The 17225-nt window shown below is 42.5% G+C and overlaps 1 protein-coding gene across 1 annotated transcript in view; it reads right to left on the bottom strand.

The window, feature by feature from the left end:
• Window positions 1-17225, bottom strand: part of SLC1A3 (solute carrier family 1 member 3) — a 116187-nt gene that overhangs the window by 17340 nt on the left and 81622 nt on the right. The window contains exons 4-7 of the mRNA XM_063961070.1: window positions 12103-12307; window positions 11536-11578; window positions 7397-7689; window positions 3299-3532 (exon numbers count right to left, since the gene is read on the bottom strand). Of these exons, the coding sequence (XP_063817140.1) occupies window positions 3299-3532; window positions 7397-7689; window positions 11536-11578; window positions 12103-12307 (775 nt within the window). The remainder of the gene's footprint in view (window positions 1-3298; window positions 3533-7396; window positions 7690-11535; window positions 11579-12102; window positions 12308-17225) is intronic.

Raw genomic sequence — 17225 nt, 5'->3', positions numbered from 1 at the left:
TACAGGCAGGGCAGGCGGGGCGGTCGTCCAGGGGCCCCCACACTCCAGCAAACACTGCCCCTGTCCAGCCCCCCTGCATCCTTTGAGTCCTGGCAGCACAGGAAGTATTTTATCTTTGTGATGGAGACAGCTTTGTCTCTGTCTCTACAGTGAGCCCCGCTTCCTCGCGGACATAGTACCACGATTCGTGGGTGTATGTGGAAGGGGGCCTAACATCATAAAGTGCCCGCAAACATCAGTGACCTGATGCTGCTGTAGCCTAACAGGTAGCGTTTTTTTCCTACTCTATTCCTCTCTCTTTCTCTCTCTCTCTGCCCCCTCTCTCTCCTTGACACCGTCTTTCTCTCCCTGTCTCTCTTGCTCCCCACTCTCTCTGTCTCTTTCACCACCTCACGCTTTCTCTCTCCCTCTTCTCTCTCCTGACACCCTCGCTCTCTCCTGCTCACTCCCCACTCTGTATCCTGACTCTGTCCCTCTCTCTCTTGGTCTCTCTCTCTCTCTGACATCCTCTTTCTCTCTCCCTCTCTCTCTTTTTCTCCCATCTCGCTCTGTTACTCGCTTCCTTGGTCCTCTCTCTCTCTCTATGTCTCTCGCTCTCCCTCCCTTACACCCTCTCTCTCTTGCTTTTCTCTCACTTTCTCTCTTCCTGACATCCCCTCTCAACTGCTTGCTTGCTCCCTCTCTCTTTCTCTCCCTCACTGACACCCTCTCTCTCTCTTTCTCCCTGACACTCTCTCTTTCTCTCTTGCTCCTTTCTCTCCATCTCTTTCTCCCACACTCTCTCTCTGTCTCCCTCCCTGACGCCCTCTGTCTCTCTCTTGTTCCTCTCTCTCTCCCTTACACCCTCTCTTTCTCTATTGCACCCCCCCATCTTCCTTTCTCTCTCTTGCTGCCCTCTCTCTCTGTCTCTGTCTTTCACTCCCTCACTGACACCCTCTTTCTCTCTCCTCTCTCTCTTGTTCCTCTCTATCTCTCTCTCTTCTTGACACCCTTTCTATCTCTCGCCCTCTTTCCCCCTCTCGCTCTCCGTGATACCCTCTCTCTCATTCCCTCTCTTTTTCTTACACCCTCTCTCTCTCTCGCTACGACACCCTCTCTTTTCCCTGAACCCCCCTCTCTCTCGTTCTCCCCCTCTCTCTCTTTCTCTTTTCCTGACACCTTCTTTGTCTCTAACTCCCCTCACTCTCTCTCCTACTCCGCTAAGGGGCATAGTAGTGAAAGTGGTGGGTGCACAGTCAATTTTATTGGTGGGGAACCCCACATCTCTTTTGCCCGGGGCCCCACTAGCCTTAATCTGGCTCTGAATCTCGCCCTGAGCATAGCTGTAATAACTGTATAATTGGTTAGTACTAGCAGTGCGCCTATTGGAAGCTTTCTTTATACTGTACAGTATGTCCTTAAAGTTTGAAAATAAATGTTATTATGTTTCATAATGTCTGTAAAAGATAAAATAACCATCATTTGCCCCAAAAACTAATCTACTTTAACATCAAAAGCCTAGAGGAATGGACTAGTGGTGGAAAAGGAGAGAGGGAGCATAGAGAAGGTAGACAGCATGGTGGCACAGTGATTAGCAGTAACACCCACTGTGCTGGGGTCAAGGTTTAGATTCCGACCAGTAGATTCTCTGTGTGAAGATTGTATGTTCTCCCCATGTTTTGTGTGTTGTTGTTTTTTTGGTTGCTCTGGTTTTCTCCCATAGTCCAAAAACTTACTGACATGTTAACTAGCTTATAACAATAGTGGAGATTGCGTGCGCATGGTAGGGTATTTGGAATGTAAGCTCCACTGTGGCAGAAACATACTTGACTACTTTTGAAAAAGCATTTCAGGGAGATATGAAAATAAAAACTTTCAGCGCAGACGTGTACTGCTACCTCTGAGAGGCGTGTCCTAACAGTGACTTACATCATAATGAAACTGATACTTTCCAGGGCTTGCTCATGTATTGTGTTTTACAAGTGGTTCCATATAAGTGGCGACGAGAAAAATGCATGTAGCCATAGGGATCACTGGGGTAGATGTATAAAGCCTGGAGAAGTGATAAAGTAGTGATAAGTGGAAGGTGATAACGCACCAGCCAATCAGCTCCTAACTGTTCATTTACATATTGGAGCTGATTGGCTGATGCCGTATCACCTTGCATTTATCACTGCTTTATTGCTTCTTCAGGCTTAATACATCTGCCCCATTGTGCCTTATAATAACCAATGCAGGGAAAAGTCACTAATGATCCCATTTGAATGTAAATAATTCTAATCCCCCCCAAGAATATAACAGCTACATCATTAATTTAATAGAAAAGTAAGTGAGTGTACTGTCAATAGCTGCTAGTACAGAGGTTGGTAAATCCCCAAAGAATGTGGAAAAACAAATGGAAGAAAATACCAGTGCTAGTTGTTAACATTAGAAACTTAAATACTATAATACACAGGTTCTCAAACTCGGTCCTCAGGACCCCACACGGTGCATGTTTTGCAGGTCTCCTCACAGAATCACAAGTGACATAATTAGCTCCACCTGTGGACCTTTTAAAATGTGTCAGTGAGTAATTAATACACCTGTGCACCTGCTGGGTTACCTGCAAAACATGCACTGTGTGGGGTCCTGAGGACCGAGTTTGAGAACCACTGCTATAATATAATGTATTCTAAAAATCTGGGACAGTAGGTGTACAAAATTAAAATATAATGTATTTATTAAACGTATTCATATGTTTAAAAACAAAATATCATAAAAACACAGCTAATTAGAAGTAAATGAATGAGACACAATCATTTGGCTCCTTAGAGTAAGCAAGATCATACCCCGGCTAGGACTTTCTCTGGAAATAGTTCCACAATGATTATTCGGAGATGAGAGTGTAAACTGCTGGAGTCCTGAATTAGTCCCCAATCCTACACAGCAGTGTGTGGTGGTTTGGCAAATAGGGGTGGCTCCTATTCCTCCATTAGTGGTATTGTGTCCAGAGAAAAGATGCTGTCCAATTTATGCCAGGTCAGATCGATTCAGGAGAATCCAAATGGGGGGAACAATCCCAACAAAGTGTCAGCAAAGTCAGGGAGATTGCTTCTTTGTCAGGGAGTCTCCATGACAATCAGGGAGAGTTGGCAAGTGTAGTATGGGCAGGAACTGATGTGAATTATGCAATATTCTACTGGGTAATATGATTGATACTATATAAATAAAGAGGACATATTCTGTGTGTGGGAATCGGTGCAGTTACTGGCTGATCTATCCTCAACCTGTGCAATGGCATACAATGTACATCTGCAGCAGAGTATTACAGTATGCATACCTTGAGGAGGTGCCCAGTGCTGTTATTAAGGCTTGCAGCAGCCCTCCGATGAACACCCAGGGGTTTTTGCGAGTAACCAGGAAGTAAAGCATCGGCAGAACAATTACGGCATGGATAAGTAAGCCAATGATGACTGTGATTGTATACATCCCAAGCTGTCCGCCGACAACCCCCATGTCTTCCATCTCGGCAATCTTCCCAGCAATTAGGAAGAGGATTCCAATAGGTGCATACCTAAAAATAGAATGACCATTGATTATGTGCATAACTCAGAAACATACTGTGATACACACTGGACTAGATTCTAGCACGTTACAAAAGGGCCTTGTCATAGAGATGCAGCAATGCCAGGTGCCACGTTTAGTAGACTGAGAGTATGACAACTGCGGCTATACAGAATGGCTATAAAAATAAAGTAGAAAGAATGTAATCATTTATATATAGAAGGTGTGCTGTAATCTCTCCCTCCCCGGTGCTCTGCCTGGACTTCTTAATAAATGATTGGCGTCAGCTGTGTTGAATTATTTAATTGATAAGAAAGGTACAGTATTTCCACACAGAAGAGGAGGAGAAGCTGGGATCCCTGTGCCACTTATACCTCTCTTCCCTCTCCCATCCCTACTCTGTTCGGGAAGCTCCATCCGTACTGTAGTTCATGAAACCTGATATTCCTGTGTTTCTGTCTGCACTGCATACTGTCCTCACATGCTGGCTGCCTGGTTCTGATGCTGCACAAGAGTGAGAGCTAGTGATGTCAGTGTGCACCGGCAGGGGAGGGGGGGGGGGCCCTGACAGAGGGGGGCCTGGGTTACAGTATCCCCTGCACCCCACCCTTAATCTGGCTATGGTGGGGAGGTATATGTATGTGTGTTGCAAGTTGAGGTTTTCCCAATGGCATGTCGCCACCTTTATAGCTGACTGAACTGACCGCACAGTCTCTTTATTAGGCATATTTTTGTAGTTTGCAGTCTGTATTAGTGAATTTTACTTTGTGTTTTCAAAGAACAAATTGTACTTCCTTTCATTAGTATGCTGGGATCAATATTGTTTTATTTATTTTGGATATTATGTGGAGAAATGAGCAAGAACAGGAAAAATAACCCTGGATTCATCCCTTTTTGCAATGCAGATAGTAGATCTCAGAAATGTATTACTAAATTATTCGTTGAGGTCTGTGTGTGATGTATTAAAGTATGCTCCCATAAAATAGTGTTCATCATTTTGGAATATACATTTAAAAACAACATTTACACTTATTCTGTCCTATTCTTTTTAACTTTTAAGACAAACAACATGAATTTGCATGCAATAAAATAGTTAGCGGTCAATAACATGTAAGAAGATGTCAGACTCAGGTTTTTGAGAGAGATTTGTGTGTGTGTGGGGTGTGTGTGTGTGTGTGTGGGGGGGGGGGGATACACATATTTTCCTGAATAGTGCCTATATTGAATGCTCTGTAGGAGCCAATTTGTGGGCTGAATAAATATTCAAATGATTGTGGCCAATCAGTTTACTAGAAACGAGTGACATCACTGAAGCCTCATGTCTCAATGATATCACTAGACAGAGGTTCCCAAACACGGTCCTCAAAGCGCCATAACGGTCCAGGTTTTAAGGATAACCAAGCTTAGATACAGGTGACTTAATTAGTACTTCAGTTCATTTGATTTAACCATTTGTGCTCAGACATGGACATCCTTAAAACCAGTCATTAGGGTGCCTTGAAACAGTTACAGCAGTATATATTATATAGTATATTTCATTGCACAATAATTGTCAGCCTGCATTCAAAGATGGCTGAACATGTACTGTTAACATTGGATACACGGTTGGTGACGGGCTTTTGGGTAAACACAAATAGATATTCTACACAATCTTGGTTAATGTTATACATCTAAAAAAACCCCCATAAAAATTATAATTTAAAATAAAACAGTACCCAAAAGCGGTTTTAATGAAAATGTAAAAAAAAACCTTAAACTTTTAAAAGCGTCTCGTGTTCCTCACTTATCCTACACCCCTGGTTGTTCCTACAAAAAGAATTTCTGATTCTTTCAAAAACATAAGCAATGACTTGTAATTGATCTACAAATACTTATGGCGGTTGGTCATTTCCCTAGGTCCAACCACCAATACCCTGTGCTGCACATCAAAGATTAGTCCCTCCTTCTGCTCCCTTCCTCTACAACCTGCCTCTGCTCTGAATGGAGCATCAGCTTCATTTTGTAAGTGGCGCTGCTGCTCCTCCTCTGACAGCTAAGGGGAACAGTGACCAGACTTGACTGAAGAAAACAGTGGGGACTATCCACAGTGTGTGTAGATAATGGGACTGTGGGTGAGCTGTAAGTACCCTGCAATGTCTATTTCTCCCCTCCCTCTCCTACCCTCTAATGTCTGTTGCAACCTTCATGTCAGAATAAGAACAATGTGGCTGTATTCCAGTAAATCTCTCCAGTCATCTAATGTATCATGTCAGCTGAGTTTATTGGTAAGCCGACACATTGCTGGACTGGGGTGAGACTGAATGTTTCTGATCATTCCTTGTAGACCAGATAAAATAGGAACCTCTCACCCTTGCAGCCCAAGGTGTTGCCAATATCCATTATCCAGTCCAAATAACAACCCCCCTCCCAGTGTGTCTCCTATATCTATTAAGCATTAATAAACTACTATGGATCATTATGTAATAACTACTATGGGGGTCATTATGAACTGGGGCATGGGGCACTACTGTAGGACATATATGCTACAGGGCATACAAGCACCCAGGGCATTACTATGGGGCATACAATCACCTAGGGCATTACTATGGAACTTACAATCAACTAGGGTATTACTATGGGACATACGATCACCTAGGGCATCACTATGGGACATACAATCAACTAGGGTATTACTATGGGGCATACAATCATCTAGTGCATTACTATGGGGCATATGATCACCTAGGGCATTACTATAGGGCATACAATCATGTAGTGCATTACTATGGGACATACAATCACCTAGGGCATTACTATGGGACATACAATCACCTAGGGCATTACTATGGGGCATACAATCACCTAGGGCATTGCTATGGTGCACACAATCAACTAGGCATTACTATGATACATACAATCACGTAGGGCATTACTATGGGACATACAATCACCTAGGGCATTACTATGGGACATACAATCACCTAGTGCATTACTATGGTACATACAATTACCTAGGGCATTACTATGGGACATACAATCACCCAGGGCATTACTATGGGATATGCAATCACCTAGGGCATTACTATGGGACGTACAATCACCTAGGGCATTACTATGGGGCATGCAATCACCTAGGGCATCACTATGGGACATACAATCAACTAGGGTATCACTATGGGACATACAATCAACTATGGCATTACTATGGGACATACAATCACCTAGGGCATTACAATGGGACATACAATCAACTATGGCATATGGGACAGACAATCAACGAGGGCATTACTATGGGACATACAATCATTTAGGGCATTACTATGGGACGTACAATCACCTAGGGCATTACTATGGGACATACAATCATTTAGGGTATTACTATGGGACATATAATCACCTCGGGCATCACTATGGGACATACAATCAACTAGGGTATCACTATGGGACATACAATCACCTTGGGCATCACTATGGGACAGACAATCAACTAGGGCATTACTATGGTACATAAAATCACCTATGGCGTTACTATGGGACATGCAATCACCTCGGGCATTACTATGGGGCATACAATCAACTAGGCCATTACTACGGGGCATACAATCAAATAGGGCAGTACTATGGAGCATAAAATTAATAACTATGTGGTAATGGCTATGATGAAAGATAATGATGGTGACACAAGTGGATGTGGAAAAGATAAAGAGACAAGTGGATGTTAATGTATTAAAGCAGCCTCCTGTGCAACATTAAACAGGCCCATTCCAATGGAGCACTTGTAGAGAGTTGTCTCTCTAGAAGCTATGTGGTCCACAAAGTTCTAGTTAATCCCGTTTACACATGTTACATCTGTCAATTGAACACATTATGGTGTATAGAACAAATGAATACCTACCACATAATTATTGCTACTAATCTCATAATGGCCTCATTGAGGCAGTCAAAGAACTCTTTTAAGGGTTTCCCTTGTTCTTTCATGTTTCCTATCACCAGACCAAAGCACATGGAGAAGACCACAAGTCCTAATGCATTAACCCCATTCACTGCCCCCGGGACGGGCACGACCTCCTCACGAAATTTGAATAGAGACACCATAGCATCTGACACATTGTTCATCACTGCAGACAGCATTGTTTCATTTTCAGGAAGAGGAACCTTAAATAGTTTCTTCTCATAGTTTGTCTTGAACTAAACGAGAAATAAAATAAAATAAATAAATAACAGTCAAGTTTAGTAATTCTCTGTAAAGTTTAATAATATAATACATTCGATACTTTGTTGCTTCTAACCAAATGGAAGGTATTCTATGTACTAACATTCAATTTAAATGGTATAAATGGATATACTACAGTATCTGAGTAAAGAAAAATAAATCCTAAAGATAGAGGTAAAAATCTCAAAATATCAATTACCATAATGGGTTTAGTAAAGAAGATTCTTTGTTCTGGGCACGCTTGGGTTAAAAAATGTTTTGTTTTAAATGTAACTTTTATTATGTTGTTTAATAAGTATGGAATCAAATCAGTTAGTTACTTATACTTTTTTGTATTTAATTATTACTTACATTCTTATTATTTAAAGTTAGAATTATATGAAATGGTGAATACCCACTAACAGTGTTACTGATTACTGCTACTGTGTAACTGGGATATTGGACATTGAAACCACTTGCCAAAAGGTTGGTGTTAATATGTCGGATCTTGTTCATCTGTTACAGATGCATGCAATTGTTACAAGAGTTTTGTAAGGAGATTTTTTTTACATTTATATACTTGTGTGAAACAAAGTTGTCAGAGTGTTTGAGAAGCTGCACATACATAATGTATTATCTAATGTTATTTGGATAATATCTATCTAATTAGGCAGCAGAGAGCTCCGTTTATACACCCATTGAGAGAAGATTAGACTTTGCTGAAACTGACAGCCCTGTATGTCCAACCAATAAGTATATTATACCATTACCAAGAAATATTTTTGATACTTTACAGCACAGGTTCTCAAACTCGGTCCTCAGGACCCCACACGGTTCATGTTTTGCAGGTCACATGTAGATTTTTAAAATGTGACAGTTGGTGATAAACAGTGCACCTGCTGGGTGACACGGAAAACGTGAACTGTGTGGGGTCCTGAGGACTGAGTTTGAGAACCACTACTTTACAGTTATACATAGAGACCACACAGTTTTAACTTTCCAGATCACACATAAAATACTGAATAATAGTCTTTTTAAGAGTTTAAGTAATAATTAAATACAAAAAAGTATAAGTAACTAGCTGATGTCACTTTATACTTATTAAACATAATAAAAGTTAAGTTTTAATTACATTTTAATTTTTCTCCCAAGCGTGCCCGAACACAAGTCTTCTTTTCTTCCTACTTACTATTGTATTCTGACTCTAGGGAGCCCCACCAACTCCATAGAATGCTAATTTTCCCTATGTTATAGGCGATTTAACATTGTCAAAAGTTGGTCCTTAGAAAATGATCTCCTTAGCTCCACTTAAAACCTATTTGGGTGGGGGGAGTCTGAGGAAAGTATTTAGTGCGGCATTCACCCCATATCTTGGAATCAGGGCAGGTAAGGAAGAGGGGGTCTGCGCCGCTACTAGACCCTCACTGGGCCCCTCCATCAGACCTGGGCCCAGGTAATTTGTACCCTCTCCCCCCCTTTCTCGGCACTACTGCATGGAATCAATAATGGGTTTATCAAGTTGTTATTGGTTCATAGTGGCCCTTTCAAGTGTGGATTTAAGATCAAATTAAGTTGAAGAGCATAGGTACAGCTCCAGGTGCGTTTTAAACATTAATGGCAAGTGCTTCAATCCTAATTATTATTTTATTTTAAACAATGCAAAGTAATATCTACATTACATTACCCAGACAGAGGTGAATTAAACTTCCCAACCAACCTGCTTCTGGTGGTACAGTTTGGATTTCAGGGGACATTTGTCCATAGTATTCCTCTGCAAATATGCTACGTTTTCCCCCCTTCTTATGCTATGTATTCCCCCTTCGCGTTGCTGCTTGGCGATGCACTGTACCGTAAAAAATTCCTAGTGTACGTGAGTACACCTTGCCAATAAAGCTGATTCTGAAATATATTTTTTCTTTTCTTAAAACAGTGTATGGCTACACCCGCTTATGACTGTCCATAACACCAATGTTCCACAGCTCCCTGACCTAACTACAAATACTCTAATGTTGGGAAGTTTAATTGAACCTTAATGAGAATGTTTTAAATATCAAAATGCACATTCAGTGTCAGTATGCGGTATGAAGGGCCCACCAAAGGAATGCAGCTGTAGGGGCCCATGTTTAGGGATGTGGCTAGTCTCCATTGGGGGTGTGGCCAGCCACCACAGAGGTTTGGCTAATTATTAACAGTTTCTTATATAGCGCAGCATATTCCGTTGCGCTTTTCAATTAGAACAACAGTAATAGAACAAAACTGGGCAAAAACAGAGAGACATATAAGGTAAGAAGGCCCTGCTCGCAAGCTTACACTTTATAGGGAAATAGGCATTGATACACAAGGATTGATGCTACCTATTGCATAATGGTCCAGCCAGATTGCAGAGGTTCTTAATGGGTTGTATGATATGATCACCCAGCAATGTTCGAAGACAAAATATGTGAGGTTATATGGACTGTACAGAGAGGATGTAATTAGATAGGGAAGCATTTAAGGTTATGTGGGTGGGTCTGGAACTTGATAGGCTTGTCTGAAGAGGTGAGTTTTCAGGGAACGTTTAAAGGTTTGGAGACTAGAGGTGAGTCTTATTGTGCGTGGGAGGGCATTCCACAGAGTGGGGGAAGCCCGGATAAAGTCCTGTAATTTTGAGTGTGAACAAGTAATACGTGTGGATGAGAGACGCAGGTCTTGTGCAGAGCGGAGAGGTCTGGTAGGGAGATATTTTGAGATGAGTGAAGAGATGTATGATGGTGCAGTTTGGTTAATGAGCCTTGTATGTAAGTAAAAGTATTTTATATTTAACACAGTAAAATACCGGTAACCAATGGAGGGAGCTTTCTGTTCTTCAATTAGACTTTTAGAAAAACCAAGTGGTTTGTGGGAAACTTCAGACTGAAGGTAAATTTCAGTAAAGTTGCTTTAGAATTTCATGTGGATGAACCATTCTGAAGAGATGCGAAGCTCCAGTGAAGCCATCTTCAAGTTCCATTACATTCTCTGAGGTTCCTGACTGTAACTAAATTCCATGGAATTTGTAGTCTATAAATAGAGCTAGGATAATGATGGGGTCAATTTCTGCTCAGTTGTGTAATTGGTGTCGGAGTGGGGAATTCCAGGTGGAACACGTAAAGCGAAAGTCCGCACCTAAGTTTGGAATGAGGGAAATATTTCACAGTCCCATTTTTTTTATTTTTTTTATTGGCTGCAATGTAACTTTTGGAGAGCGGTGTTTATCTCCATGGTAACCTGCCATCTACACCATTCCTTAACATCTTCTTTATGGCATAAATGATAGAATACGTTAGGGTCCTCGCATGGCTGATTAATAACTATTACCCATTGGGCCTATTCTCACCTTTTGCATTTTATATCTGGGAAAATACACTGTAAAGTGTTGAATTTCCACCCTTTGTTCACGGTCAGCCTTATCTCCGGTTAGTGGAAGGCACAGTCGTTATTAACAGTTTTGGTGTCCTTGGAAGTCTCCAGTGATCGTGACTTACTTCTGACAGCCAAACTTTGTGGTTTGCGTATCAATGATACAATAAAGACATAACCAAGTACAACTGTCCAGCGATACTTCTTAATCTTGTTCTTTTTTTTTAAATTCAGATTTAGGTACAAAGATTAATATAAACTTTTATTCTGCTGGAGACACCACATTAGGCTGCAAACACAACCTGGGAGGGGGAACCAAGAAGCAGCTGCCCCGGGGCCCCAGGTTCCTCTTGGCTCCTGTGCTAGTAACTGCTTCTGCAGTGTGACTTGTCTATTATTTAGTTGATCACAGCTGACCAGAGAACATCCAACAAACTAAGTTATTTTGCAACTTAATACTGTACCTGTTTAAAGCAGGCTTCCACTATGTTTGGGGGGAACATATTTCTGCCAGAAAGAAGATAAGATGTCAAATATTACAATATGTTTGCTAACACTTAAAATCAATGCATATATCATAATGAAATCTTATTATTTTCTACAATCCTGCACAGCAGCGTTTCTAGATAAAGTACCAGCCAATGGGCTCCTAACTGTCATTTTACAAACACAGCCTGTGACATAGCAGTTAGGAGCTGATTGGCTGGTACTTTCTCTCCGACGATTTTATCTCCATCCAAGGCTTATTAAATAGACCCCTAAGGGGGAGATGTATCAAACCTTGGAGAGAGATAAAATGGAGAGCGACAAAGTACCAACCAATCAGAATCTAGCTGTCACTATATAGGCTATGTTTGAAAAATGACAGTTATGAGCTGATTGGTTGGTAGTTTATCTCTCTCCACTCTATCTCCCGCCAAGCTTTGATGCATTCAGGTGTAATATACTGCTGGACGCATGTGTTAAAATGATGATTTAAAAAGCTGACTTTCATTGTGTAACAAAATAAAATATTACAAATCTCAGCACACCTTATTAAATCAAGGAAAGCGTCGGCAGCAGTGACCGGCTCAATCTTCCCTTCCCGGTGCATCTTCTCTTTGCTGCCCTTTCCAGGGTGGATGATGATGACGATGATAATTCCGATGAAGACAGCAATGATGGTCGTTGTCATGTAGTAAACAACAGCTCTTATCCCCATCTTCCCTGACGCCTTACTGTCCAAAGCGGCTATGCCTAGGGTGAGAGAACAACAGTCTTACCGTCCCTGCATGGTAGATCAGGAGAAAACAATGACAGCACAGAGTAATGCATACTGGTCACATGTTATTTCCCTAATAATCCTTTCACACTGAACCCCCGACTCCAACCCGTGTCCTATCTGGAATACTGAACGCGGGTCGGAGCTGGGACTTCAGATTTACTTGCACATATCACACCACCGGATTATCCCGAATAATTGCCGCCCACACAGGATGCTTGGAGATGACATCATCTCCAAGCAGTGGCGTAAGTTCGTCACAGTTGCCCGGAGGCAAGATAAATATTGATGCCCTCCTATTTCCTATATTAAGATAAATATATGTATGTATGTATGTGTGCGTGTATGTATATATGTATATACACTGCTCAAAAAAATAAAGGGAACACTAAAATAACACATCCTAGATCTGAATGAATGAAATATTCTTATTAAATACTTTGTTCTTTACATAGTTGAATGTGCTGACAACAAAATCACACAAAAATTATCAATGGAAATCAAATTTATTAACCCATGGAGGTCTGGATTTGGAGTCACCCTGAAAATTAAAGTGGAAAAACACACTACAGGCTGATCCAACTGTGATGTAATGTCCTTAAAACAAGTCAAAATGAGGCTCAGTAGTGTGTGTGGCCTCCACGTGCCTGTATGACCTCCCTACAACCCACACAAGTGGCTCAGGTAGTGCAGCTCATCCAGGATGGCACATCAATGCGAGCTGTGGCAAGAAGGTTTGCTGTGTCTGTCAGCGTAGTGTCCAGAGCATGGAGGCGCTACCAGGAGACAGGCCAGTACATCAGGAGACGTGGAGGAGGCCGTAGGAGGGCTACAACCCAGCAGTAGGACCGCTACCTCCGCCTTTGTGCAAGGAGGAACAGGAGGAGCACTGCCAGAGCCCTGCAAAATGACCTCCAGCAAGCCACAAATGGACATGTGTCTACTCAAACGATCAGAAACAGACTCCATGAGGGTGGTATGAGGGCCCGACATCCACAGGTGGGGGTTGTGCTTACAGCCTAATACCGTGCAGGACGTTTGGCATTTGCCAGAGAACACCAAGATTGGCAAATTCGTCACTGGCGCCCTGTGCTCTTCACAGATAAAAGCAGGTTCTCACTGAGCACATGTGACAGACGTGACAGAGTCTGGAGACGCCAAGGAGAACGTTCTGCTGCCTGCAACATCCTCCAGCATGACCGGTTTGGCAGTGGGTCAGTAATGGTGTGGGGTGGCATTTCTTTGGGGGGCCGCACAGCCCTCCATGTGCTCGCCAGAGGTAGCCTGACTGCCATTAGGTACCGAGATGAGATTCTCAGACCCCTTGTGAGACCATATGCTGGTGCGGTTGGCCCTGGGTTCCTCCTAATGCAAGACAATGTTAGACCTCATGTGGCTGGAGTGTGTCAGCAGTTCCTGCAAGACGAAGGCATTGATGCTATGGACTGGCCCGCCCGTTCCCCAGACCTGAATCCATTTGAGCACATCTGGGACATCATGTCTCGCTCCATCCACCAACGCTACGTTGCCCACAGACTGTCCAGGAGTTGGCGGATGCTTTAGTCCAGGTCTGGGAGTAGATCCCTCAGGAGACAATCCTCCACCTCATCAGGAGCATGCCCAGGCATTGTAGGGAGGTCATTCAGGCACGTGGAGGCCACACACACTACTGAGCCTCATTTTGACTTGTTTTAAGGACATTACATCAAAGTTGGATCAGCCTGTAGTGTGTTTTTCCACTTTAATTTTGAGGGTGACTCCAAATCCAGACCTCCATGGGTTAATAAATTTGCTTTCCATTGATAATTTTTGTGTGATTTTGTTGTCAGCACATTCAACTATGTAAAGAACAAAGTATTTAATAAAAATATTTCATTCATTCAGATCTAGGATGTGTTATTTTAGTGTTCCCTTTATTTTTTTGAGCAGTGTATATGTGTGTGTGTGTGTGTGTGTGTGTGTGTGTGTGTGTGTGTGTGTGTGTGTGTGTGTGTATGGAGCTTTCTGAAAAAAATGTATATACTGTATTTATACATTTCATTGTCTTTTATTTAAATCACACATTTCTTAGCAGTCATACACAGGATTAGAACCCATGACCTGTTACACTAACAGCAGACACTTTACTGATGGAGTTATTTGCTCCTGTAGAGGAAGTATGAGAATTCTAACTATATGAAGTTTTGTGTAATTATTAGAGAAGTATCTTCATATAGTTAAAATTCTCATATTTCCTATACAGGAGCAAACAGCTTCATCAGTAAGGTGTCTGCTTCCAGTGTAATAGGTTGTGGTTTCTAATCCTGGGTGTGACACTTGTAAAATGTGTATATTCAGTATAATAAAGAGGGTGTAATGTGTAAGGTGCAGGGACCAGTGAGGAAGTCGGCCACTGAAAAGACAGCGACAGCTATCAATTAACTTAATTCAATGGTGTCACAGAATGGGAGGGGAGGTACCCCCCTTCAGAGCAGGAGCCCGGCGGCAGATGACTCCGTTGTCTCCCAGAGTTCTGCCTCTGTCTCAAAGTGCTCCTGAGCCAGCCAATCAGTAGCCTTTTAGGCATGACCTTGAGTCATCAGTGACCTGGGTCTGCCTTTCACACTGCAGCTGACCTGGGTCAGCCTCGGAAATAACCCTGGTTGCGACCTGGGTGGCGGACATGGGCATAACCAGATTAAGGGGGGGATGCAGGGCATACTGTACCCTGGGCCCCCCTTTCTCAGGGGGCTCCCCGGTCAGAGCATGCTGACATCACTAGGTTTCCCTCTTAAGCAGCAGCAGAACCAGCAGCCAGAATGTGAACAGGACAGTATGCAGTGCAGGCAGAGACAGGGATCCCAGCTTCTCCTACTCTCCACCTGAGCATCTGAGTTCTGTGTAAACTGTTATGCAACTAAACCATTTGGGTCCAGAGATAGAGACACACACAGAGAGTCCTTCTGAGTCCTGTCCCAGTGGGTAGTACAGAGGCTGCTGCTATAATTGTATGTGACAAGATAAATTATTTTAGTTTTCTTTGTTCCACTAGAAGAAAAGTTTATAAAATAGTTGTCTGTCAATTAAGTGGAGCTATAAACAGTACCAAGGCATTATTAAACTATTAGTTAAAGCTAATATACAACATTGGTTTAAATTTAATATACACAATCTATACCTCCCATCATGACCCATTCCAGGAGGGACAAAATGCTTTCTACCTGTACTTCCTTCTTAATTTATGATTGCAATCTCCTGTGTTGAAGTACCTTTCTTATCAATTAAATAGTTCAATACAGGTGATGCCAATCATATATTAAATGGGAAGTCCAGGTAGAAAGCATTTTGTCCCTCCTGGAATGGGACATGTTGGGAGGTATGCACAATTTAATATTCATTCCCCACCTTCCATCTGGACCCCCCTGTCTTAAATGCCCCAGGCACCCCCAGTGCTTAATCCGTCCCTGGACATGGGATGCACGACTCGGGTTGACCCTTTCACACCAGGCCCGGATTCGGGTCTCACTGGCTTGCTCTGCAATCATCGGGTTCTTAGCTCTGTGTTAAAGGGGTATTACTGACCTAAGAAGCACCGGTAACGTAATATGGAAAGAACCCTTATCAATATTATGCCTTTAGTGCATGCTGGCACTTAGCTATAGATAGAATTGTAGAATACTGTGCGTGATGGTACAGTGTTATACAGAGAATATCCTGCTATTTACTAATAAATGAGAAAAGGACACTACATTTTTCTCCAGTTTTATTTCGGGCATAACCAGTCTCTGGTGTATATTTGTTAAAGGGATCTATTGGGACATTACTGCCTCATATTAGTTCGCATTATTGCCTCACAGCACTTAGGTCTTAGTCCAACATGAAGGGGGCAGTGACGTGACGAGAGGCGACCGATAATGTTGTGTCTAAGGGCAGCCTGATCCCTAAATTCGACGCTAAGTATAGGCCTGTGGTGTGCCGCTTAAAGAAGCCTTTGTGAAGCATGCACATAATAAAAATAGTTCCATGGTTATTTATGAATCTATGAATATGGAAAAGGTCAATTCATGATGTCTGTGATGAGACTTTGGGGTCTATGTGCTAAGCTTTGGAGAGAGATAAAGCAGATGGAGATAAAGTACCAGCCAACCAGTTCCTGTCATATTTCAAACATGGGGGGAGATGTATTATAGCGGCTCGGATCGTGCTGCTATAACACTTCCTGCTTTGCCTCCGTACATCGACAAGATAAAAATAAATCTTCTCTGAGCCTGAGCACACAGCGGAACAGCTTAGTGCTGATGTGCTATGTTTCCCTGCCTGGCGGGCTCCATTGCGCTTGTGCGAGATCTCACTACTCACGTCACTATTCGCTCTCATTCACGATTGTAGGACTTTCTTTGGGCTGCACCCACTCTGCGGAATGCATGGGAGACATGCACAATAAGACTCTTCTCTAGTCTCCAAACCTTCAATCGTTCCCTGAAAACTCACCTCTTCATGCAAGCTTATCGAATTCCAGAACCGTCCACATGACCTTCATAAACTTTCTGGTCCAATTACTTCCCCACTGTAGAATCCAGTCATATCCTCACATATTTTTCCATTCTACTGACACCAGGCCAACATTGCTGTGTGACCATATCATACAACCCACCAAGAACCTTTATGCAATCTGGTGGACCTTTATGCAATATATAGCACCTACCCTTGTGTACAGTTGTGTCCTCTTACATGCTTGCTGCAGCCATGCTAAACAGCCCTTAAAGTCGCGCCATGCCGTGGCGGGACTCAGTAGCACCAAGCGTCTCTTTTGCGTTTTCTCTGTGAAAATGTGTTTTATACGTGAAATACTGTAGTATGACACACAGCTTCTGCTGATTAAAATGATGTGCAACATGCATATATTATAGGTGT

This window comes from Pseudophryne corroboree, chromosome 1, assembly GCF_028390025.1.
Source record: "Pseudophryne corroboree isolate aPseCor3 chromosome 1, aPseCor3.hap2, whole genome shotgun sequence".
Taxonomy (NCBI): domain Eukaryota; kingdom Metazoa; phylum Chordata; class Amphibia; order Anura; family Myobatrachidae; genus Pseudophryne; species Pseudophryne corroboree.
Note: the sequence above shows the minus strand (reverse complement) of the source record. Positions and strands in the feature narration are given on the sequence as shown.